Source organism: Colias croceus, chromosome 10 (assembly GCF_905220415.1).
Source record: "Colias croceus chromosome 10, ilColCroc2.1".
Lineage (NCBI taxonomy): Eukaryota > Metazoa > Arthropoda > Insecta > Lepidoptera > Pieridae > Colias > Colias croceus.
This window is the reverse complement of record NC_059546.1, coordinates 9940495-9967717: the sequence shown is the minus strand read 5'-3', so window position 1 is coordinate 9967717 and position 27223 is coordinate 9940495. Positions and strand designations below refer to the sequence as shown.

Genomic DNA, 27223 nt, shown 5'->3' with positions numbered 1-27223 from the left:
ATAGCTAATACTGCTTAATGTAGTCAATGATTTATATCCCGGCATTTAAATATTATGAAATACTAGGCCCTCGCCCCGACTTCGCTGACTGTTTTTTTGCAAGCTTTTCAATATTTTAACAGTTATTATTCTTATCTAATAATAGATAAATACCAAAAAAATGGAAAATAATAACCATTTAAAGTTAAAAAAGAGTTATATTTTTGGCTAGCTTTGCTCCGCGGTTTTACCCGCAGTGCTCAGCTCCTGCTGGTCTTAGCGTGATTATAATTATATAGCCTCGATGAAGGGGCTCTCTACCAACGAAAGCATTTTTCAAATCGGACCAGTACTTCTTACTACTACTACTACTTTTCAGCTTTATAATATTAAGTACCTATAGATTTTAACGAAACATAGTACAACGAGCCCTAATCCATTTTAAAATCCATACTAGAGTTGTAAATCTAAAAGTTAGTATGTCTAGACAGACTAGTTACATTTTAATGCCTGAAACACTGATCGGATTTGGATTATTGTTAAAAAATAACAACTTAGTGTAGGTCATTATCTTCGGCGAGTATTCGGTTTCTTGGGACACTTTTCTTCAGCGAATGAAACAGTGGTAAATGTAAACACACAGCAGCAACTCTTTTTTATAATTAAAGTGCATAAACAAGCTAAATTACTCACTGCAATTCTATACACATTTAAATCATAAAAAACTATGCACATCACAAACTGAATTACAGCGAGCAACTTTATTTTAAAGCACGCCATTATAGCGCTTATTGACAAGTGCTGAAGGGTGCGATCGGTATCAACAAACATTGATGTATCGAGTACAGCTTAAACGATTAAACGAATAGCTGTTTCCTAGATCTATCATATTATGCTTCTCCAATGTGTATGTTTTAGTTTAGTTTCCAAGAAAACGTTTATAGGAAATTATTAATATCTTGCTGGTAGAGTTTAATATATTAAATAATATGAAAAGCGCAGTCTTGTTTGTAATGTGAGGGAAGTTAGACAAGTGAAAGAAAATAGAAATAAATTGTACATAAATGAACCAAACACACAATCTATGGAGCAATAAGTTCTTCAATAAGTTCTCTATCGACTGTACTCAATGGGTTACTTCGAATTTTCAAATAAAATTAATTCAATTCTGTTTAAAAAGAGGATTTTCTTTAATATAATAATATCATAATATTATGATATTAATTTACGATATTACTTTTTTTTCAATTCTTCGTGATCGTGAATAATATATTCAACCCTTAGGAGCTCAAAGACAACAAACAAACAGACACATATTATATAACTTCTATATTTTCTAGGAGATTTAAAAGTGCTCCTATTAATTAACTTTTCGCAGTACTAATAGCTTCGCTATAACAATGTGATCGTTAGTAAAGTAAAAACAAAACGGCTCTTCAAAAATTGGCATACTTTATCTGCCACAAAGGTAATCTACCGTGAGCTTTGGAGTTGTTTAGACTGGTCCACTTACGAATAGTGTAAGAGCTAGCGAACTTTTTTATTAAACTAAAGAAGTTATTTTTGAATTGAGAATGTATTAATTTTTGACAAAGTACACATACAAGAAAATATTAGAAATATTAGACGTCAGACTCAACGTTGAATACTCAATTCAGAAATCGTCTGTATGTGTAATGTGTATGTAATGTCCCCAATCAGAACATCTGAAAAGTAATAATACGCTCCATATTCTACGTGAGTTGTGATAAGTCTCACAAATATGTAAAAACTATTGATCTGTGTTTGCTGAAATAAGTTTCATATTATAATAATATTATGATCCAATAAATAGTTCGATTTCAATAGTCTTATTTACTGGTAGTTAGCTAATATTATACTTAGGTTAGGTTCAGCATAGAAATAATATGCAAATCTACACTAATATTATAAAGAGGAAAATTTTGTTTGTTTGTAATGAATAGGCTCCTAAACTACTGGACCGATTTTAAAAATTCTTACACCATTCGAAATCTACATTATCCACAAGTAACATAGGCTAGGTTTTATCCCGGAAATCCCACGGGAACGGGAACTATGCGGGTTTTCCTTTGAAAACGCGGGCGAAGCCGCAGGCGGAATGCTAGTGTATTATAATATTATTACAAAACAATAGTCTAAGTAAAAAATGCATTAGACACTTATTATGGATATCTATATACTTTTTTATCCGTTTATCTTGCGTTTGATTGATTTTCCAGTAAAAAAAATAGCTATTTCTAATAAACAAAAAAGAGCTAAGGTTATTTGAAAGACAGGAGTTAATAACTGTATTTTAGTCCATGATTAGTACATCATTTAAGATATTATTATTTTTGAATTTCCTTAAAATTATAAGGAAAAATTTATTCTAAATATTTTATACCTATTTTTTGTATGTTAACTAAACTAACTTTCAAGAGCTCGAAATAATTTCAGTCATTTCGAAGTAAAAAGAGAACAAATATTGAATAGATTAGTGGACTGATTTAATTATTTTTAACCGTTGAAAAGATAATATTAATATTAGATAATATACAATTGAAAAGAAATCTGAGCTAATTTATAATCTTCTATGAAAATTTGATGATATTATAATTTTTCAGCAGCTCTTACTACAAAAGCAGTAATTGTATTGGCGGGTTGCCAGTACACAGTTTCATCTGTAAATGGCTGCGTACATAATTTTTATTATATACGGGTACTGTTAAGTTCGTTGTTTTTAAGGGTTGTATGTATTTTTGAAGGTTTCCACTTTTTTAGGAACGGTAAAATTTTATGAAGAACCTTTTTTTATTAAAACACGAAGCCTAATTCTAAAAAGCGAGAGTCGTAGATTACATAACGCTTGATTAAAAAATATTAATTTCATGAAATTAAGTTTAATTGTGTAATACCAAATTGTTAGGTTATTTTTTTTATTTTATTTTTTATTGGGAGTTTTGTTTAATCATAAATTATAATTTTATTTAATCGTGTTACACGATGTAATTTATATCTATATCTAGTATCTAGTATTATATGTATAAATTTGGGAGTGGTGCACTTGAAAATAATTCATTCATACGTATGTATAGTGACGTCCTGAAGTTTGAGTCATATGTGATTCAAACTTTTATCAATCGTCAAACAGGATGATAAAAACCAAAAAACATAGCATTTTAACCGTCAGTCAAAATTATACCGTCAAAAGGAGTGGTTGTGTTGTGTGTGTGTCTGTGTGAATTATTTTGGTGGTAAGTAATTTTATTATTAAAAAAAAAAATATTATAGTAGTAGTAGTTGTCAGATTTTAGTGTTGGTGACTTTAGGACTGGGGAGGTTGTCGCTATTTTTATTAATTATAATATTTTTTACAATAATTATGGTTTCCTAAATGTTAATAATATTTTTTAATAAAAAATATGAAAATTTTCAATTACAAAAAATCCATTTATTCAGTTTTAATGTAACTTTAAGTATAAGAATTGTGTTATTTATGTAGGTAAACAAATACATAAATAAATGCAACGTGATCATTATCACAAAAAAAAAGAACTTCGCAGGTTTACAATTTTTTTGTAATTAATATCACTAATATCAACATTTTACTTATGACTGGTAAATTTGGAAATCAGTCATAAATATTTGGACAATAATTGTTTTGTTAATTATTAAAAAATTAAAAATACACTTAGAATGTAATGCGGATGACACCGCGCGGCGCAGCTAGAGTTTTGTACATTTTTTCTTATCAACAGTTTATTATTGGGGTATAAAAGTCTACTATTGGGGATTTCCCTGTGTCAATCGTTGTGTAAGCGTTTTTTAACGCATACAAATTATGTGAAAAGTTGTATTTTTAAGTAATAAACAATCATGTAGTTAGGTAATTTTTAATTTTATTTGTATACTATTTTTTCAATATCCTTGTTTTGAATTTATTAATAACTTGTTGCTATATATTTTTTTCAAACATACATTTAGCGTGTTTGAATTACAAATTAACTTATATTTGTCCTCTATTCAAATACCTAAATGCATACTAATATTATAAATGCGAAAGTAACTCTGTGTGTCTGTCTGTTACTCAATCACGCCTTAACTACTGAACCAATTTGCATGAAATTTGGTATAGAGATATTTTGATACCCGAGAAAGGACATAGGATAGGTTTTATCCCGGAAATCCTACGGGAACAGGTTTTTCTTTGAAAACGCGGGCGAAGCCGCGGGCGGAAAGCTAGTAAATTATGTAAATAAAAATGATGCACCTGAATTTTAACGCCACACGAAACGCAAAGCTTAAAAATCGAGAACGGCTCGATCAATCCAGTTAATTATTTTTATTTATCTTTTTGTTAATGCACATTGCACAAGGCAAGGCATGCAAAACGTAAAAGGAATACTTTTTCTTTTCAATTCAAAGGCTATGTTCTATAAACAGATATTATGTACATGTATGAGTAATAATAAATAATAATATAATTTTAAATCTTTATTCAAGGTCAAGTAATTGCTCAAGTGTATTAATACTTACTTAATTCTTTAACGCTTTTTGTAATAAAATAAAATCTCTTAATAATTTTTAATGTTTTTTTACATTCGTAGGTACCCGAAAAAATCAGTTATCATAATTTTTTGAAGTCACAATATATCATGTTACCTTGTACAATATTCGAAAAATAACAACGCAATAATTTAAATACTAATGGTAAAAATTCTGTAAATAAAATAAAAAAGAGCATGAACGTTTCGCTCGTATTGACCTGGTCCACGTGAACAAATGGTACTCAAACATGGAGTTTCCATTATATAATATACTAGCGGTCCGCCCCGGCTTCGCCCGTGGTACATATTTCGCAATAAAAGGTATTTATATAATATATTCTTTCGCCTATATTCTTTCTCAGGGTCTAAAGATTGTCTGTGCCAAATTTCATCAAAATCGGTCCAGTAGTTTATGAGCCTGTTCATAACAATCAAAAAAACAAACAAACAAAGTTTTCCTCTTTATAATATTAGTGTAGAATAAGCACTAAAACAAAGAGATAGGTAGTTAATATTAACAAGGAATAATATTTTTATTATATTATTAATTATCTTCTCTACATATATAAAATTAGCTGCGCCCCGCGGTTTCACCCGCATTGCTCCGCTCCTGTTGGTCTTAGCGTGATGATATTCAGCCTATAGCCTTCCTGGATAAATGGGCTACCTATCTAACACCGAAAATTTTTTTCAAATCGGAATAGTAGCTCCTGAGATTATCTCGTTTAAACAAACAAACTCTTCAGCTTTATTATATAACTAGCTTTCCGCCCGCGGCATCGCCCGCGCAGTCAAAGAAAAACCCGCATAGTTCTCGTTCCTGTGGGATTTCCGGGATAAAACCTATGTCCTTTCTCGAGTATCAAAATATCTCATTACCAAATTTCATGCAAATTGGTTCAGTAGTTAAGGCGTGATTGAGTAACAGACAGACAGACAGAGTTACTTTCGCATTTATAATATTAGTATGGATTAGTATAGATTCTCTTGACACAATGTTAGTTACCATACTCCACCAACTCTCATGAAATTTTTGTGCCTATTGGTCTCTAAGAATCTGATCATTATTGATACCCCTAAGTGATAAGAGTTAGCAGAACAACGTTTGCCGGGACAGCTAGTACATCACTACATAGTATAAAACAAAGTCGCTTTCTCTGTCCCTATGTCCCTTTGTATGCTTAAATCTTTAAAACTACGCAACGGATTTTGATGCGGTTTTTTTAATAGATAGAGTGATTCAAGAGGAAGGTTTTAGTATATAATTTATTAGGTTTTAGACAAAACGGGCAAAGCCGCAGGCGGTAAGCTAGTATTTAACTAAATACATCTTCGTCTTTCGCAGTTGTAGCCAACATTTGCTCAATTTGAATATATTGGTACGAAAGTCTATTTTAATTGCAAATACTAATACAGTACAGTTTCGAAATAATCTAATTCAGATTAAGTTAAGCGAATTAAAGCTAAGCCACAATACTCCCTGTAATTGAAAAGGCGTGTTTGTCCTAGTATATTGTTGGAGGGAACTAGTCGGCTTCATATTGGTTCTAGTGCCAATTTTGTTGGAATGCCAATCTAATTCTGGATTGTTCTAATTTGCCCATATTTTTAACTAGCTTTCCACCCGCAGCTTCGGTTGCTTTGCCTAAAATCTAATAAATTACATACTAAAACCTTCCTCTTAACTTACTCTATCTATTAAAAAAACTGCATCAAAATCCGTTATGAAGTTTTAAAGATCTAATCATACTTACGTTAGACGCGGGAAGTATTTTTGCTTTATACTAAGTATGTAGTATCAGTGAACATCTCTACAACCTGATTACCCCATGATTCATAAGAAACAAATTCAACCCAGGTAAGGCAGGGCTAGCAGTCAGTGCATTAAATACTCGTAAAGAAGACCAATGAAATTACACCATAATTAAGAAAAATGTATAAATTATCTTTCACAGCTCTTGATTGATTATATCGGACTAATATCACATCCTGCAGTGATAGTTGATACTAATTATATGCTCAATCATTCGCTTACTAAATACATTATTGATGACTAATGATAACTGTGATTTCAAATTAGATAATCATGTACTAATTTATCTTTCAAATGATAACCTACGCTAAAATATATTATGTAGTGTTTTGTTTACAATAAGGCACATAAAAAGAGTAAAGATAAACAGAGAAGCGAAGGTTTTTAGGTTTTTAAAGTACGATATAATAAACTTATTTTTTTATTAACTTGACTTGACAATTTAATATTTACTATCCTCGAAATATAAAAAAATGCAATACAAAAATGTTCGTATAAAATATCAATATATCACGTAACTTCTTTTTACGAGCTTAAAATATATTCGATGTATTGGTCTCCGACAAAAAAAATTGTATGTAATTTTTACGTTGTTTTTTTTTGCGATCGAACGTGCCTTGAACTAAGGAACACAATAATGTTTAATACAACATAAAATATTACAATAATACTATCAAAATCGATTAACGTAAATTTTAATTCATCTATTACCAAACAAAAAAAAATGTGTGCGTGTACTTGTGTACACACGTAAGAAGTGAAACTTCTTTATGACCTTATTTAAAAAATAATAATTTACTATATACCACTTTACAGAAATACGTCGAATCACGCGTGTTAGGGATAAGAAAAAGATGGCGCGTAACGGAAAAATGTCACGCGTAACAAAAAAAATGTTACACTAAATTTTTTTCCAACCCCGTTATAGAAGTTTCACTTCAAAAAAACATTTTAACATTTCACAAAAATTTTATTTGACTCTTAATTTCAACAACAATCAGAAAGAATATCTTTATATGGAATAATTAGAACATAGCGTATCTACTTAGGTTAATTAATGAAAATTTTATGATATTTTCGCACTATTGTTTGCGAAAAATACGTTCCATTATACGAATGTTATTTCACTCGAATATGTCATTGTGCTCCAATGTTTTTGATATTTTTTGTGAAAATAAAACAGTTGCAAAAATTTGCATAGCTGGAACAATAAAAGTTTTAACAAAAACCTATTAGTATGTATGACAAGGATTTCCATAGTATAAACAAAAATATACAGTGGACGAATGCTTCATTTTAGTTCTTTTCACTTAATAACATTTCATATAGACGAACTCAATTCCTTATTTTTACTGGGATACACAGTACATTGTTCTTTTTTAGTGACACAGAATTAATTACTTCTACAACTTTCTACAAGAACTATCAGTGGAAGAAATTGGCGTTAGAAAATAGTTTATTTTTTAGAATTACATTTCAAAATAGGTAATATTATGAACTCTTCCATAGAGATTTTTTGTAGAGTTAGTAAAATATGAAAAAGGACACTAGAAATTGTTTTGTCTAACCTTATGTTGACTCCACACAAATTACTAATGATATTTATTTAGATTCAGCCTGGTAATGCCTTTTCATTTCCTACAAAGCTATGCTAATCAAAGAGTTAATTATATACTGTAGGTCGCGGGCTAAATTAACACACAATCAGTTAGTATAATGTTTTAATATTTCATTGCATATTATATTTTTATATTAAACTAACATTTAACCAGTTTGATTAACGGATATAATTTATGCTAATCTTTTTAGTTTTTATATTGGGTATTTAAGTAATTTGTATGATTTAATGAATGTGATCTTTTTCGACATTATTTTTTGATTAAAAAAAATCATGTGAACAGATAAACAAATAAGTAAATCAAGTTTCGAACACGTTTTTTTTTTTACTTTTTATAAAATTGCGTATTAAGTATGTAACTATATACGACTTTATTTTTCGAAAAATGCAAAATGTAACTATCGATTTAACATTATATTTATTCTACAAATAAAGACATACATAGTACATACTACATACTAGACAATATAATGAACGTAGCTAATGGAACATTAGTTAGTTATTAGAGATTGCGTATGAGGTATCTATGACGTCAGAACTCATGAGATGAACCCTAGGTCAATGTTTACGTGCCAGGTATTTATATAAATATAAGTTCATTATATTATAAAAATAATAAAAAACTTACAATTGTTAAGGATTTAGTTATTGGATAAATATGTAATCCAAACAGTTTGTAACTAAGGCTCTATATTTTAAAAAATGTGTACGTGTACTAGAGTACACACGTAAGAAGTTAAACTGCTTTATGACCTTATTTTTAAAAAAAATAATTTACTGTATGCAACTTTACAGAAATACGTCGAATCACGCGTGGTAGGGATAAGAAAAAGATGGCGCGTAACGGAAAAATGTCACGCGTAACGAAAAAATGTTACACTACATTTTTTTCAACCCCGATAAAGATTCACTTCAAAAATATTTTTAAAATTTACCTACAGATTGAAAAGGTCGACATGAACATAACGAAATAATTAATGCTCATGTACTTTGAAGGAAATAATAATATTATAAATATGGAAGTTCATATTATATTAAATATTATTATGTAAGGAGGAATAAGTATGGGAAAAATTCTGATCTCAGAATTATACTTCACAGCATATTATATACATAAGGGAGTGGATAGGATGCTATAGGCCAAAACCGTAGCAAAGAAAAACTATCTGTAGTCGAACATCCATACTAATATTATAAATGCGAAAGTAACTCTGTCTGTCTGTCTGTTACTCAATCACGCCTTTACTACTGAACCAATTTGCATGAAATTTGTTATTTAGAGATATTTTGATACCCGAGAAAGGACATAGGATAGGTTTTATCCCGGAAATCCTACGGGAACGGGTTTTTCTTTTAAACCGCGGGGGAAGCCGCGGGCGGAAAGCTAGTTTTTATATAAATTGACAATCACACAAATAATTTTATTGTCAATAAACATGTTATTAAACTCTCACAAATCAATTACAAATAATAAACGATTGGCAGTAAATATTGTTGTTATATTGGCTCAAATACGCTACAATGCGCGCGCGCAGTCACGGCTAGAGTTCAATTAGTAGCTCGCTATGAGAGGCCGCGCGCGCATCATTCGAGTAATTAGGTTGTGATTTCTGTTATGAAAAAGGTGTTTTGTTTTGTTGTTGAAAGGAGAAAAGAGAAGATTTATAAGGAGGGAGAGATTTTACGGCTCTGGGATAGGTTTAGATAAGGTACAGGTAATTTAATTTGGTTTATGTAGTTATTTAGGTATAATAAATGTGTTGTTTTATTTGTGATGTATATGATAGTGTATTTTTGATCTAGGAAGTAATTAGTAACTGATTTCAAAAGAAGGGAGAGAGCATATTTAAGATGTGTGTATTATTTGAAATTCCTCTACAAGTTAAGAGTTTATGTTTTTATTCTAATAGATTTAATTTTACGCAAAGGGAAAGAAAGAATCCGGAAAACCAAGATACGTATTAAATATATATATAGAGGTATTTAATAAGCAAATGCAATAAAAATATTTCTATTAATTTTAAATATAGTTGTAAAAAGTACATTATGTAAAATGATGCAGAGAGAAATATCCATCGTCGTACTACGCTAATGTAGAGTCACAATAAAAATTAATAATATTTGTGTCTATAATACATTCTTATAACAGAAGGATCTGATTATACTGGCTGGTAATGTTTAGCTCAGGTGTCATTTAAACATTAAACAAAATCACATACTCATTTAAGAGAATATCGAAGACTAGATTTCCGCCAGCGCTTTCGCACGCGCAGTCAAAGAAAAACCCGCATAGTTCCCGTTCCCGTGGGATTTCCGGGATTGCGTCATTTTCCCGGGATAAAAAGTAGCCTATGTCCTTTCTCGGGTATCAAAATATCTCATTTCCAAATTTCATGAAAATTGGTTTAGTAGTTTAGGTGTGATTGAGTAACAGACAGACAGACAGAGTTACTTTCGCATTTATAATATTTTAGTATGGATTGCAAAAATTAAGAAATTGAAATGTGTTTCAATCGGGTTTTCGTCTTGTTTACATTCTAGAAAACATGTTTTTAGTCTTTGGTATTATTTACATGCAGTCATGTTGTCAATAAATGCAATACAGTAGTTATTCCGTACGATGTAATCCCTTTATCTGATATTTTGATGAAAGGTTATTCCCCCATGGCATTATCTCTTCCTTTGTTTTGCTTTTTATCGTTTCAGAGGAAATTGATTATCGTGTTATTATGTCATAAAATTTTTCGAAATATTAATTTATAAATAATAGAAAAAAATCGATCACTCGTGAGTCGTGACCCGCCAGAGCGGCGCGGCGAGTGGCCGAGTTGGTCAGGCATCCGCCCCGGAATGGCGCGAAAGGATGCGGGTTCGAGTCCCGATTCATGATCAAATTTTTTACATTCTTTATAAATTTATATTTATAAAGCATTTGAATGCCATAAAACCAAAAAAATCAATTTCAATATTCGAAATATTTTGATTAATATCGATAATTTTATAAGCTGACAACGACTCTATTTAATTGGTGGCCAAGAAACTGAATAAATGTTGTAAAATGAGGATTGCATTTTTTTGGGTCTATATAATATTTTATATTATATTATGTCTTAATAGTCTATGGTTAACAAATATGTTTATTGTAAAAAAAAATAATATTATGTTGCATCGTAAAGTGAATTAAAATTAAATTAATTATTTTCTAGAATACTTAAAATAACTTTTGCTCACTCTATCCCATAGTAAAAACTCAACAACTCCCAAGGTAAGTACCTAAATTTATATTTATTTATTCTTTATTGTACATAAACTATAATTAACAATCACACGGCACACACTACTAAAAGGCGGAATTATTACTCAAAAGCAAAAAGTAAATGACCTTGCGTGAAATGTCCCACGTATTTTTTTGCATAATATATAGGTACATACAGTATCCACATATTATGAGACTTATTACGAATTAATACGATTTTCTGCGCATTTGAATAGATTATCCATCAAAAATAAAAGCACACTTGGATAGCCTATATATGTAGTATAATTATAGCTTAGCCAATCTTATGATTTTCCATAAAATACAAGATTCGTACTTAATTCTCCATACATATTACATACATAGTAAAGCAAATGGTCAATAAGGCCCAATCACTATGTAAACAAATGTGAAATAGCATTAACCCTAGAACACTAACCTTATTTTTCGACGTTTAATACTAACCTTCGTCGTTTCGACTACGCTGTTTATTGGAGGGGATTTAGGGGTTTAATTAAAAAAATATATTTGTAGTTATGTTTTTATTTTATGGAAAATGTATTAATCTACGTATAGAAATATTAAAATATTTATTTTAACAAAATTTTAATTCAAACAATCATCAAAATAAGATCATAGTGTACACGCTTTATGAACTTTCTTTAATTTTTTGAAAAATTCCATACATATAAAATATAGCACCAAATTGCTTGAAATAAACTATTAATTACAAAAATAATATCGGAAAAAGTAATTAAAAATATAATTTTGACAATAGCTTAGGAACTAAAACATTTGTGACACACATAAAGTTTGTGTTCCCCACACAACGATTTTTTGTACTTAGTGCACCTATTTTTAGTCTGCCTTTGCTTTACGGAGGGACATATAGCACATATGTTTCTTTATTGTGCTGTGGAGAGTCATCAGCAGCATTACTTTGCTCAGTCTCACTTATAACACTCACATTACTTTTTCCTGACATGTTTAAAATTTATGTGATTGAGTCCCGCAGAGTATCAGTAATGTCATCAGTAATTATACCTGAAAAACATTGAAGAGGATCTAAAATATCTTGAAAAAAGTGTACAGGCCTACGTCTTATGTATCTATGTTCCTTGAAGGTCTTCTGCTTTGTGACCTTGACTGTTCTGATGACCATATGTGTTTATCTTTCCCAAGAAGAATGGGACGCGATGGTCTTATAATCAAATCGCTAGGGTCAGCTGAAGTGCTAGGTATCGCGTCTTCAATTGAACGTTGCGAAGATGTATTACTACTTGCCTCATAATCTTGATCTGGAAATTGCTCTTCATTTACAATAGAAACTTCATCATCATCCTCCATTTCATGCACTGGATCAGCCTTAATGTGGTCTTCAGGCTCTCTCGCAGATGAATTTACCTCATTGCTTTTGACTTCTAATAATAAAAAATGAATCTTATCTAAAAAATAAAATAATAGGCACCATTATAAAAGAAAATAACGTAATTTTAACTTAACTAAATAGTACAAAAAGTCACGTTACTACTAACCTTCGTCGATGTGACGAGCCATGGTTTCTAGAACAGCACGTGTGGGCCTTCCTCGCAAAACACACTACCGTCCATCGCAAGCGCAACGGGTCGGTTGAGATTAGCTGAAATTAGAAAACCATACGGTCGCGCGCGTAAAAGTTATCGCGATTTTTTTGGTGACGCGTCGTCGAATCGACGAAGGTTAGTAATCTAGGGTTAATGAAGATTTATCTGATAAAGCTAGATTTCTTATCTAAAGCCGAATGGAGTCGATAACCTCTATTTCAAAGGAAGTCGGAAAATATAATTACGAACGTACGTACGTAAAGTTAAAACGACGTATAAGTTTTTGCATCTTAATGGTAATATGCACACACACACACACAGTAGAAACTGTAAGGACAAAGGGTAATATTTAAAGTTACAACATTTTATTTATAAATAACTTTAACCTTAAATACATATTTGTGAATTTGTACTTTGGAACAACAACAAAAACATCGTACCTTCAATACATACATTTTTTTAACATGACTGAAAAAACTTAATGATGTTTTCTCTACAGTTCTATTAAATATTGTCACTACATAGTACAAAACAAAGTCGCTTTATTTGTCCCTATGTCCTTTTTATGCAACGAATTTTGATAAGGATTTTTTTAATAGATAGATTGATTCAATAGGAAGGTTTTAGTATATTATTTTTTAGACAAAGCGGACGAAGCCGCGGGCGGTTAGCTAGTTAAATAATTATCACTATTGTATTATTGTTTATGTAACGATATCAATCAGCTCAAGGTCAGTAAGAGCTAACACTAGACCTGACATTGTAAGCAAATGGCACTCAATTACGTAAATTGTAAATCTTTTTGTTCAATTTAAATGTGTTTATGTGACACCGAGTGGAAATATCTTGAAAAGTGTCTAAATTATTATCTGAGTTGTTATTTTTGAAAGAAATTTGAACTTTGAGGATGCTTATTGAATATAAGAGATAACATTAATCGATAAGTTTATCTGATAAATAGAAACTGAAGGGGAATGCAAACTATATAAAATGGAGGACACAAAAGTAAAAAAAAAAGTTCTGTCAAATACTAGGATAGATCTGCTAGGTCATGTACTATAATATAATAATTATAATTCACATACGCAAAATATGCGAAAATTTGAGTTAATTGATTGTACCTTATTGACAACGTTGTTAAATTAACGTTGTCTTCAAAAATTTAAAAAAATGTAAATATCGATGCAAACTCGACAGACGACATTCCGATTTCCGTGCCAAACCCGTCATAACAAATAACATGTTAAAACTAACCTGACTCCAGGACAATCCGACAGTCTGACACCAGCCTAGGTTATCATAGCGTTTACTTTAATGTCCTAAAAATAAACTTCGATAGCGCGATTTATAATGTTCCAAAATTTCCATAACGACACCTGGTAGACTTTCCACGAAACTATATTTTCTTTACCAACTCTTACCTGTTTAATTTTTGTAACTTATGCTAGCACAATAATTTATCAATATCTATCATATACTTATAATAAAAGTAAAACAGTTTTTTTTATCCTGTTCCGTTAATCAAATCAAAAAAAAAACCTCCGAAATTTTAATATGCACGCCAAGCCGCGCCACTTAGTCCCGCGGTGAAAATATGAACTAAATTTCACAGGATAGCTCGATAGAGGGTCGAGTTGCTCCTCTCGGCTCTCTTCCTACTCTTTACCACTGTGATTCAAACAGTGTAGAAAAAGCATTTGAGTACATAATAATGAATGTACATAATCATTTATTTTCTTTTGGTTACTTTATCCAAATAACTGCGCTTTATATGTATAAATAAGTTGAAAACAGCTCAGCAAATTATCACGGCATTGTTATGGTAGATATAAATAGGCCAAGTTCGAGTCGGAATCCCGACTAGGGTTCCGTACCAATAAGCTAAAGAACAAATCCAATAACCATGCCAACCAATTCTTCCAAAACAAAACACGTAAATTAAAACTCAAATCTCTTTATATATTTTATAAATATATAATACAGTATATAGTATACCTCTCCTCTCCTTTGAGATCTTCTTTGGATGTAGGTACCTGTGCCGTTTCACAAATTCGTTATTTTTTTTCAAAATTCAAATATTGAAAATCATTGCTGAGTCATTTACTTTGTTAAATTCAAGTAGTTTTATACAAACGAACAGAATACAGCAAATACTACATATCTTTCTTTTTGACCGCCTCCTTGGTACAGTGGTTGACGCGTGAGCGTAGCACCGAGGGATCCTGGGTTTGATTTCCGGTGGAGACGAAGAAAAAAAATGCCTCGGTCTAGTAGGACACGGAAAGCTGATTTGTCCCTAAAGAAAATCGATCAGTGAAATATATGTATAATGCATCTGCCCCTTACCCCACTAGGGGACATGGGACTTCACTTACCTATATCTATCTTAGGAATAGTAAGAACTAGCTTTCCGCCCGCGGCTTCACCCGCGTTTTGAAAGAAAAACCCGCATAGTTCCCGTTCCCGTGGGATTTCCGGGATGAAACCTATCCTATGTGTTAATCCAAGTTACCCTCTATATGTGTGCCAAATTTCATTCTAATCGGTTTAGTAGTATTTGCGTGAAAGAGTAACAAACACACACACACACACACACATCCTCACAAACCTTCGCATTCATAATTTTAGTAGGATACTACTAATCCTACTAATATTATAATTGATATTTTTATAATCTTAACACATATTATGCTACTTTACTATTACTATGCAACAGTTTACTTTATATTATTATGCGAATTTAAGCGTAGATTTCAGCTTCTATAAATAAATATCTATATTAAAAAAAACATAGGTACTTTATTTGTCGATACTTGTTCATGTAATTGAACAAAGTATCCTTGTATTGAAGTATTCTTATTATATTATGCAGACTTTGTAAGAGAGCTGTAGTTCTCTTGGAATTAAATTTGCATTTATAACCTTCGCAGAAATTCTTGGTATAATGGAAGTATAACTAGTTTGCGTAAGTAAAATAATTATTATATAAACTAATTTATCAAATTAATAAGAAATTGAACAAACTGAAAAATCTTTTTTTTTATATTTGTTTAAAAAGTTAAAATAAGTCTAGCTTTTTAGTCAAGTCAAAAGATTTTATTTACCTTTTCTAAACTTACCCGCAGTCTTTATTTCACCGCATCTTTTTAAATTAACTACTTACCAGGGATTGACTATGAATTATCAATAATAATAATAGTTTAAAAAAACTAAAAAACACGCTTTTTATAGAAAACCGAACTAAAAAATATAAAATTTTATCAAATTAGTGTATTGTCATCGGTCCTCAATAAATCTACAAAGTTTGAACGAAATCTGGTACTGACGAAATCTTCTCTTCTTCGAATCTGGTACGAAATCTGAAACTTAATATTAATTTACTAGCTTTCCCTCCGCGGCTTCGCACGCTTTTTGTAAAGCCTAAGAAATTATATACTTACTTAAAATTATTCCTTAAGAATCACTCTATCAATTAAAAAATCGCATCAAAATCTGTTATGTAGTTTTATAGATACATTCAGACAGACACGGAAAGCGACTTTGCTATATACTATATTGTAGTGATAGTGATTTTCAAAATTCCTATAAAATGATAAGAGAAACGCAATTATCTAAGGTCACCTCTATCGGTCAACAATTGCTAGACTACTCTATTAATAGGTATTAATTATTTATCTATAGAAATACAAACAAAGATTTGATTAGAGATAACATTTCATACTTCAAACCAATCAAACATTATTTAAACATAGTCTTTGACTACAGAAAATTACAGTATTATTATTAAATTTTTTATTTAAAACTAGTGGTCCGCCTCGGCTTCACCCGTGGTACATATTTCGCAATAAAAGGTAGCCTATGTTCTTTCCCAGGGTCAAAGATTGTCTGTTCCAAATTTCATCAAACTCGGTTGAGAGGTTTAAGCGGGAAAGCGTAACAGACAGACAGACAGACAGAGTTACTTTCGCATTTATAATATTACAGTAGGGATAGTAGGGATTATGCAATAAATACGATACAAACAACACTATCTAAGATATTATAGATAAAGTCATCCAATAAAGATTTTTCAATGTAATATGGCTTATAATATTTCGTTAATAAAATATACATTATTATTTTTGACTAGCTTTCTGCCTGCGGCTTCGCCCGCGTTTTCAAAGAAAAACCCGCATAGTTCCCGTTCCCGTGGGATTTCCGGGATAAAAATAGCCTATGTTACTCGTGGATAATGTAGCTTTCGAATGGTGAAAGAATTTTTAAAATCGGTCCAGTAGTTTATGAGCCTATTCATTACAATCAATCAAACAAACAAACAAAGTTTTCCTCTTTATAATATTAGCGTAGATAATGACTTTCTACATATACCTAATTACATTTTTGTGATTAGTTAATAAATCAATTATTATATTGGAAAATAAATGTAATAAAAAAAAAGAAATAATACTTCGTACAATGCACAGTGCCACAAACTTAACTGACCCGGTGATGGTGTCACTGATTAACCTTTCGTGGGATATTTTCTTAGCATTTAATTACAAGACTAACAATGGAATTAATTAAAAAAAATATGACGTGTAAAAACACATTATATTTTTTTATAAAAATAAGTTGTATATCACTATATTTTGATAATTTGTTCGGATATTATAACAAGTACCTATCTACCTAAAAAAAAAAGTCGTGTGGCACTCGGGGACTGCCGCGGTAAAGTAGCCGGCCTGTAGCATGCCTTCAAGCCACACCTCCGTGCCTATCGGAGTGGGGAGCGTGAGGTTTTTTTCGTTACGGAATTTCTCGATTCGGTCCCCGCGCTCAAGGCCCGCGATAGAAGCTATGCAATAGCTTAATTAATAAGCAAAATTAATAAAATTTATAATTTTTTTATTACTTACTAGTTTAATGATGTATTTTGTTTTAATCTTCTCCTATAAATTTTCAAAAGCGTGGTTTTTAATTGTTATCTTGCATAAATTAATATGAATTATATTCATTCTTGTTGTCTGTGATTATACTATACTTGATTTATTTTCTACACACATAGACATACATACAACTCCCATAGATTTTTTTGCTCAAAAATATTATGTACATATTACTCCCCACTGTTTTAACTTTTTGTAGTATTAAAAATTTACATAATATTAATGTTTTAACTTCCACAATTACTGTACTTTACTTCCACAATTATATACGTAATAAATTTAATTTTAATCGGCTTATTATTACAAGAAAATTATTCCGATTTATCTGATAACAATAACTAACATCTCTAACAAAATTATAAAAATAAGCTTGAAAAGTCTATGAAAGGGTTCTAAGCGTCCATTAAAAGTATAAAAGCAAACGTGGCTAAGAATAAAGTGTGGCCTATAATGGTGCATTTACACATTCATGTTCGCAATTCGCCTTCACACACGACGAAAAATTCGTATAGGAGTATTGTTATGAACAACTGCTTACACCTGTAAGCCGTAATGTAAAAATGTTTAGTAAGTTCGTTTTTGCAATTAGTGCTCTTTGATTATGTCCGAAAAACTGCTCTTAACGCGTATACGTGAATTTCAATGCGAATAACAAGTGCATTGTTTACATATGCGTGTTCTTTATTAGGCGGATTTTCAGTCTTGCGAAGCAGTTTGGTCAGTGTGGAAATGGATCGGCCGAGGATAATGACGTCACACACGCTTTTTGGAACAAGCCATATCTACACTGATCGAGCTTTTTAGCGCATCAATTGCTTCGCGAGGCTGCTCGCTCTGTAGCGACCTCACCTCGCTATTCGCACTAATGTGTAAATGCACCATAAAGAATTCGCAGCGTGGGCAGTAGTTTGTTAGAGAATAAGATAGGTCGAGATGAGTTCCATCAATGTAATTGAAACTAATGAAGATGTAGGTGCAAGTGTGTTAGCGTTTCAACTGGGTCAGTGGTTTGTGTGCATTTTGGCATAACACGTTTACGTATTATTTTTGTTTTGTGTAGAGTGTGGGTATTTTGGAAAAAAAAAATTGAGGGAAATACTCTAATTCTTTATACATTGTTTAGTAAGTAAATGAGATGGTTATGACTAATTAGACTTTTATTGGAGTAGGATAAATATTGAGAAAGCTTACAGAAAACCCAACGTTATCTCAGAAAATTAGAGTTACCTAGACAATAGATTAAATGCTTTTTTCATACAGTTATATTCATTAAACAGCACGTTCACAGCCATATTTTATTATGTATTCGTATTAAATAATATACTTAATTTTTAACAGAGCAATGGCTGAAATAAGCAAGCACATGTTTGAGAGCGCCTGCAGCGACCTCCACTGCAGTGTGATTCTTCACCCGTGGGACAGGAGTTGCTGGTCTTCATCCATACAGACATACAAAGATTCATTGATTGGCAGCGCTCGGTTCTATGCAATTATACATTTGGTAAATAATAAATCCGATAATACCAATTACCAACTATAAATCCAACCACTTTACAGATTTTGTTTTAAATCTGTGAAAGCTCATAAAGCTTTAAAGTCAAATAATTGGGTATTTGAATAATAAAAAAATTATTGATTTTTTTTATGTATTCTAAAACTTTATTATTATAAAGAATATTGATATTATGGGAGACATGCATAGAGTTTATATATATCATATTGTGTACAGGCCGGCGCGGCGCATTCTTTTTCATAATCAGAGCGGATATCGTGTGCAAAATAAAATCATTACGATCAGTATCGTCTTTGAGTTCTCAACCCCTCTACAATATTTAATGCAGAAAACTCCAAAAAAATTTTTTTTCAATTAATTATAAGCAATGAAAAATTGATGAAATTTAGATTAAAATCACGTGACTCAACGCGCCATGGCTGGTCACCATAGATGTGACGTCAAAATGTTATAGTTGTATACGTTTTTCTATCAACTGCAATGAGTGAAAACTAACATTATGACGTCACACGCGTCCGGGTGACGCTTCGGGAGTTGTCGGTGTGTCTTCGGAACTGAATTCAAAGACTAATTTTTATTTTGAAATAACTTTCGAATTATTGCAAAAAAAAAAAATAAAAAATAGTTTTATTATAAAACTAATATATAATCTTTCCATTTAGCACAAAAAAAATTTTATTCAAATACCCAATTATACATATTAAAACGAATTTAAAACACCGTTTATATTATAATGTTATGAATTATTCATATTATATAATGAAAACTTTAATGTAAAATTTATAATATGTAGTTATTATGTAGAGTCTCGAAAATTCTGAAATATTACACTCATACTATTTTATATTATACTAGATGTACCGACAAACGTTGTTCTCCTTTACTCTTATCACTGAAGGGTTTAAAAAAATAGATGATGTCCGATTCTCAGACCTACACGCACACAAAATTTCTTGAGAATCGGTAGAGCCGTTTTGGTGGTGTTTAAGTATAAACACCGCATCACGAGAATTTCATATAATATAACATTTATTTAATTTTCAGGCACAAAACTTAATACGTGGCAAGAAAATACTACAAAAAGAGGAACTAAAGAAAGCTCTAGAATACTATCTCAGGTCAACCCTTCTAGGGTCTCTCATAAGCGGAACATGTGTGTCACTTGGCTGCTTACTTAGGTAAGGTACGTCATTTATTCATATATTTATGGAATAACAGACTATGGAATAACAATAATATGGCCTAGACTAGACAATGGCTGAATGGTAAAAGTTATTTTGGCCGCTGGTTTTTTGTTAATATTACCCGTGTTAATAATTAATTCAACGTAGTTAAAATAAGGTAATAAATATAGTATAAATCCAAATACATAAAAACACAAAGGTCGCTATCCGCACTAAAAATTAATATCTATAAAAAACATACATTAACACTAGTGGTCCGCCCCGGCTTCGCCCGTGGTACCTACATGTTTAAACTATCCTTATAATCGGTTAAGTGGTTTAGGAGTCCATTGAGGACAAACACTGTGACACGAGATTTATATATTATATATAACTAGCTTTCCGCCCGCGGCTTCGCCCGCGTTTTCAAAGAAAAACCCGCATAGTTCCCGTTTCCAAGGGATTTCCGGGATAAAACCTATCCTATCTCTCAAGTTGGATCGAACTGCACATGGTGTGCGAATTTTATTATAATCGGTTAAGTGGTTTAGGAGTCCATTGAGGACAAACATTGTGACACGAGATTTATATTATATATTAAGATATAAAACATAAAATAACAGTAAAGATTAATCAATATTTTGTTATATCCAAAATTATTACTACATTTTACTTCACAAAACGAGTTAAATTAATTTCTCTCTACCTATAAATATCAAAATATGTGACGTTAAGGTTGGTTGTGAATATTAATTATTTTTAATAGTCAGTATTTTTGTTTTTTTTTTACATAAATATTGTCACGATGTTTGGTACTTATGTTTTATTAATTATGAATAATAACTGACATAATAACCACGACATTATACTTAACTCTTTCAACTAATCTGACTTCTTTTTTCGATTCATATTAACAATCGATATAATAATATATGTGCTAATAGATGGTATTTTTTATTACGTACATAGTTACGTAATAAAAAATACCATCTAGAAATCAGTTTCTATAGATAACTAGCGGTCCGCCCCGGCTTCGCCCGTGGTACATATTAACGTTTTCTCTACATAAGAACCATCCTCGTACTTCAAGGAATATAATAAAAAAAGAATTATCGAAATCGGTTCAGCCGTTCTCGAGTTATGGAATTACAACGAAAAGTGGCATTGATTTTTATATATTAGATAGGTACAACAAATTTAACTTTAAAATTGTTTAAGGAACACTCTCTGATTTACTACACACTTAATACATTTAGAAATACCCATGAATCTGGCTCTGATTAATATAATTATATTATTTTCAGGTTACTATTGGGTAGAAAATTCACCTATTACACCTACTTGATGATTCCCAATATGATTAATGGGATATTTATATTATTAGAACCCCCTTCGCGAAGAGGCCTCGTTATCAACTTATTCAGTAACTTGGTTCGTATTTTCAAGATTATTTTCCTCAAATTAATTCCTCATTGCTTGCTTAATTTTAGAATTTTCAGTAATTAGGAGAGGATTTTATTTTATAATTAAGGCTTTGTTTTGCATTTTAATGATTGTTTTTTTTTTTGGAAAAGGGCAATTTTGTATTGTTTACTTTTAAGTAAACACTGATTGATGTTACGTTGACTTAATTTTTTTTTATTTAATTTTTTTTTAACGTTGAATTAAATTTTATTTAAACTAGTAACGCTTGGTCGTCTGATTCTCTAAATAGTAGTTTCCAGTTAGGTACACAAAATTTTTCGAACGAAACAATACTTGGCTTATATAAAAATTATTAGTTCCTCGAACATGATGTATTCATTCTCATTATAACTAATTTATTTAATACCAAATTACTATTTTATATTTATACTAGCTATTGCCCGCAGCTTCGCTTGCGTGGAAAAGATAAATTTTCATGGTATAAGTTTTCATCGCCTATTTTACCCCTTTTGAATGAATTTTCTAAAATCCTTTCTTAGAGGGACGCCTACGACGTTATGACAACTACCTGCATGCCAAATTTCAGCCCGATACTTGCAGTGGTTTGGGCTGTGCGTTGATAGATTACTATAAGTATCAGTCACCTTTGAGTTTTTTAAATATAGATTAATATGTTTTTAAAGGTAATTGAATACTGGTTACAATCACTACACCGTTCAGGATTTTTGGCGCTAACAAAATCGAAGCAAACATTTTTGTTCATGTTGGGTAGTTCTATCCTCTTCTATCTCATGCGATTAGAGGGAGACAAGGAGAAGAGAACACCCTTATTATGGTAAGAATTCAAATTAATATATTATTATCTGTGATAAAAATAAGAGTAATTTCATCAGCTTTGTTATGGTTTTTGCTGCACTTTGATAATTCCAAAGAAATAATTGAAAAAAAAAAGATGTAGATTGTAGAGTGCTATATCTCTATAATATATATATTTTATTAATTCCTGAAAGGACAAAATTTTATTTTTTTACTAAAATCTTTATATTTAACATTGATAATATTATTTCTAGGTTATTTACACCGGAGAAAGTGCGAAGAAAAACGGACGATTCCAAGAACGTGTGTCCTCACAATGGGCCCTGTTTGAAGTATATTTTTAAGGTAAATTTCGTATGTGATTCTTAGGTTACAAGAATATTTTAATAAGCCACTGTTATAATATTATATACTTAAAATTAATAAATAAAATAGAAATTATATACTTATATTTATAACTAGCTTTCCGCCTGCGGCTTCGCCCGCGTTTTCTAAGAAAAACCCGCATAGGTCCCGTTCCCGTGGGATTTCCTGGATAAAACCTAGCTTATATTACTCGTGGATAATGTAGCTTTCGAATGGTGAAAGAATTTTTAAAATCGGTCCATTAGTTTATGAGCCTATTCATTACAATCAAACAAACAAACAAACAAACAAAGTTTTCCTCTTTATAATATTAGTGTAGATTATATACTTGCTTGAATTAAAATGCTGTTTGTTCGGAAACTGATCCCAATTTTGTTCGATTTGTGATTGGCGTTTTTTACAGTTGTTTATTTTAACGCATTTTCACTTAGATATTTTCTTCAGTTATGTTAATTTTAATTCTAGTGGATACTTAATTGTGTTGTCGCTAAAAGTTATTCTTTCTATTCATGACTTAATGCTTTTTCATTTACCGTTTTCATTTAAAGTCTTATTGTAATGTTTTTGTCAGATTTGTTCATTCATGAAAATTTATTCTTTTTATTAATTTGTCTATTAATTTATATTATTCCAGGGTACATCAATCTATTTCGGCGCTGGTTTAGCACTAACGTTGGCTAAGACTGTACTACCACGGCTCGGGAACCCCTTGAAGGCTCTATCGAGTATTCGTGGCAGACACTTCAAAATGGCCATGTTCTTCGGAAGCTATATCGGTATCTACAGAGTACGATACTATTCTGTTTAGCTGTTCTTCTTGTCTCTAACTAAATTAATAATCACTTGATTTCCTTCCATACCTTCCCCCGTGTAATGTAACGGTGTACTTACATCTAAAGAGCGAATGCGCATTCTTACCCCACTAATAGTGGGGTACACTATGTCAAATTCTTTTAGTAACAGGCATAATATAGCGTTCGTTGTTTTTAGTGCGTTCAAAAAGATTCTTTGCTATGTTTTAAAACTGAACAACATTGATTATACTGAAAGAAAGAAAGAAAGAAGAAAAAGAAGAAGAAGAAGAAAAAGATCATGAAAGAATGCTCTTGCTCTAGCTAGCTCTATGTTCGTTTGATGTAAATACACCGTTAAACATAACAAATAATATTAAACCATCGTTGCATCGATATTAATTTCAAATCTTATCTAATAAATAATACTATACCTATACATATTATAACGAATGTCTGATGTAGGTGACGGCTGTTAGATGTAGATGACGGCTGTCAGATGTAGATGACGGCTGTCAGATCTAGATGACGGTGGTCAAATGTAGAAATAATTCACTGTAGGCCGGTTGCAGAGCTTCACCGACCATCAGTGCGTACGTCAGTCGCGCTTGTCATATGTATGAAAATACGCGTGCGTATGGAGCTTCACCGACCATCAGAGCGTACGTCAGTCGCGCTTGTTATATGTATGGAAATACGCGTGCGTATGGACGGTCTAGCTATGAACGATTTTATGAATTTCTATACATATGACAAGCGCGACTGACGTACGCACTGATGATCGGTGAAGCTCTGCAACCGGCCTTAAGAATTTTATATAATATGGTTGGAAATGCACTTTAGTTAATAGTTGGTAATTTGGAGGAATAGAATAGATCCTGAGCTGTTTGGGTCATCCTGAGACAGGTCTTAAATTAGGAGCCAAGATATACAAATTACGAAACTAAACTAGTAGATACAATGCATATATTTTTACCATACTTATTATATTTAAAAGGCTACTGAAAAATAAATATCGCCGTCTATTAAAATGATATTAAAGCAATATTTCCTTTAAAATACATTTTGAGAGGCTGCTATCGTGTGAAATATATTTATGAGGTCCTAAGAGACAGTACATTACAGTACACATCTGTTCTTGTACAAAATAATATCGTAGTAAGCTTACAGCGTGGTCTTTTGATGTAATATGCCATTATGTAGGTACTATGAGTATGAGTATGAGATGGTCGGTATATTAAGAGCGTTGTTTGTCAAGGACTATTTTTGAAGGCTTTCATGTGTAAAAAATTATTTAGAATTAAAACGTTATTAAGGATTTATTTGAAACTTAAACATAAAGATATTTTTACGTAAAAATTTCCGAGTATATTCCGAGTATATTCTGGATAGACATTTTTTTCTCTGATTAGGATTTTTTTGAAGTAAAATTTCTTTAGGTGCGTTGAGAGTAAAATTTCAAGTTCGCGTCATGGCGTAAGGCGATTTTGGTATCTTTGAATCTTGCCAAAGAAGTTTCACTTCTGACACGTGTGCTCGATCCACACGATTTTTTTTACTTAGTTTAGTAGGTAAAAAAACAATTCCACAGTCAGCACATTGGCTCGTAATCGTCCTAGGTAACACTTTTTATATGACATACTTAACATGTTCGTTATCCATTACAGGCTGTCATCTGCTACCTGTGCCGTAAGCGCGGTTATGACTCAGCAATGTACGCATTACCAGCTGGATACATCGCAGGTTTATCGTTTCTATTCAAGCCGAACCTTGGATTCGCGATCGCAGCATTAACGGGAGCGTTCAAGGTAATCATTACTTAGCTTATAAAGCTTATTAATTCTTCAAGCGTTGAGTGAACAGATACCTTCTAGGAAAGGGCGTACCATCTTAGACCACATCTTAGCTTAACATCAGGCGAGATTGTGGTCAAGCGCAATAAAAAAAAACTTATAATCTATAGTCAATTAATTTCTTACTTATTTACTTAAACATAAATAATAGATGTGAGTCATCATAATCTATGTGCCTACCATTTTTCAGTCGACTTTTCAGTTTAAGTCGTTCATTTGTTAACAGCATCGAAAGCAGGTTTAGGTATATCCTCAGCTTGCTTACGAGTTTTAAAACTCTAACATTTGTTTTTAAATCCTCGTTCAATAAACAGCCTATAACAATCCAAAGAAGAATGCTTTAAGATAATTAGATAAAACATACAAGATTCTACAAAGGAATTTCTTTAAGGTCTACTTACTGCTGCATTAGGTATTTAGCAATACGTCAAATACAATAGGAAAATAATACGTGATCAAGATAATGCTTTTCTTCACTTCTCTTGCATATACATATATAATGTTATCACAACGTTTAAGTATGTGTCAAAGATTCGAGATGTCCCTTCATTCATAATTGCATTTTATTTTCAGATCTACTCCACAACACTATACGAAAAGAAGATATTACCAGAGAATATTCCTCTTCCTCTTATTATGTACTGTGTCTGTCAAGGGATCTTGTTTCACACACGTTTCATGCACCCAGACGTTTGTCCCAGTTATGTAGTCAACCTTATAAAGAGCGTTAGTAATGGAAGGTATGTTGTTTACTAATAATAATTTTAATATAATATGACTACTATATTATGTAAAGTTGAAGAGTTTGTTTGCTTGTTCGTGATTATCTCGGAAACGATTGGTGTGATTATAAATATTGCTTCACTGTTTAATAGTCCATTTAACGAGGAAGGCTACAGTTATAAGCTATAGTTATATCATCATACTAAGACCTCTGCATTATGTTTATAAAATGCGTGTTATATGGCGCGATGGAGAAAAATGATGAGAGTGAATTTTTGCGCGCGCACACCGACACCTTAATTTAACAGCATGAAGTTAGTTCTAGGTGGTATGAAAATTGATAACTATGTTCAAGTTGTATATTCTAGTATTTTTTCCATACGCTAAAGAAGTAATATAACTTCTAACACGTGTACATAAGTACACACACTCTTTTTTTTTTTTTGACTGAGATCCATTTAGTTTGTCGCAATACATAATGGTAAAAAATATAATATGTTATAATATTGGGAGATAAGCGAGCTAAAGTTTGTTATATTTATTAAATTTTCACCTTGCTGTGTGTTTAAAATAAATCGTGAAATTTCTGCGTATTTTTTTCAGATCTGAAATACTCTACAAGAACATGTTAGAAGCAGTGAAGAGATCCTTATGAAAATAATTTTAACCTTAGGTTAAGGTGAATGGCTTTACTTTAATAGTGTAATTAGAATAATATTAAGATTTATAATTAAAGGTGCTGATCAAAGATATTGCTTTAATGTTAATATATTATGTATTTGAATAACTTCGAAATATGTTTAGATATATTGAAGTTTAAATGGTAAGTGATAGCTTCATACAGTTTATAAC

General features: G+C 31.3%; 2 protein-coding genes across 5 annotated transcripts; one reads left to right on the top strand and one right to left on the bottom strand.

Moving 5' to 3' along the window:
• Positions 1-3174: 3174 nt before the first annotated feature.
• On the top strand, positions 3175-27223 carry LOC123695106 (transmembrane protein 135-like). 4 transcript variants are annotated; one of them, XM_045640827.1, is made up of 10 exons: positions 3175-3233; positions 19060-19222; positions 20279-20412; positions 21702-21828; positions 22506-22657; positions 22893-22983; positions 23639-23791; positions 25463-25603; positions 26222-26388; positions 26975-27223. In XM_045640827.1, the coding sequence occupies exons 2-10, from the start codon at positions 19064-19066 to the stop codon at positions 27024-27026; spliced, it is 1176 nt and encodes a 391-aa protein (XP_045496783.1). In that variant the 5' UTR covers positions 3175-3233; positions 19060-19063; the 3' UTR covers positions 27027-27223. The 4 variants fall into 4 exon arrangements, with proteins under 4 accessions (XP_045496783.1, XP_045496782.1, XP_045496784.1 ...); XM_045640826.1 differs by lacking the exon at positions 3175-3233 and adding an exon at positions 9478-9666; XM_045640828.1 differs by lacking the exon at positions 3175-3233 and adding an exon at positions 9478-9672.
• Positions 12201-12794, bottom strand: LOC123695107. Its single transcript, XM_045640830.1, has 2 exons — positions 12749-12794; positions 12201-12658 (listed from the first exon to the last, which is right to left on the bottom strand). The coding sequence occupies exons 1-2, from the start codon at positions 12768-12770 to the stop codon at positions 12315-12317; spliced, it is 366 nt and encodes a 121-aa protein (XP_045496786.1). The 5' UTR covers positions 12771-12794; the 3' UTR covers positions 12201-12314.

What these genes read in the sequence shown, in the direction of transcription:
- LOC123695107 (XM_045640830.1), bottom strand. Translation starts at nt 12,770, where the DNA reads ATGGCTCGTCACATCGACGAAG. An exon ending in GGCTCGTCACATCGACGAAG is followed by an intron (nt 12,659 to 12,748) that starts GTTAGTAGTAAC and finishes TTTATTTTTTAG; the next exon opens with ATAAGATTCATTTTTTATTA.
- LOC123695106 (XM_045640827.1), top strand. Translation starts at nt 19,064, where the DNA reads ATGGCTGAAATAAGCAAGCACATGTTTGAGAGCGCCTGCAGCGACCTC. An exon ending in GCTATATCGGTATCTACAGA is followed by an intron (nt 23,792 to 25,462) that starts GTACGATACTAT and finishes TATCCATTACAG; the next exon opens with GCTGTCATCTGCTACCTGTG. An exon ending in AAGAGCGTTAGTAATGGAAG is followed by an intron (nt 26,389 to 26,974) that starts GTATGTTGTTTA and finishes TATTTTTTTCAG; the next exon opens with ATCTGAAATACTCTACAAGA.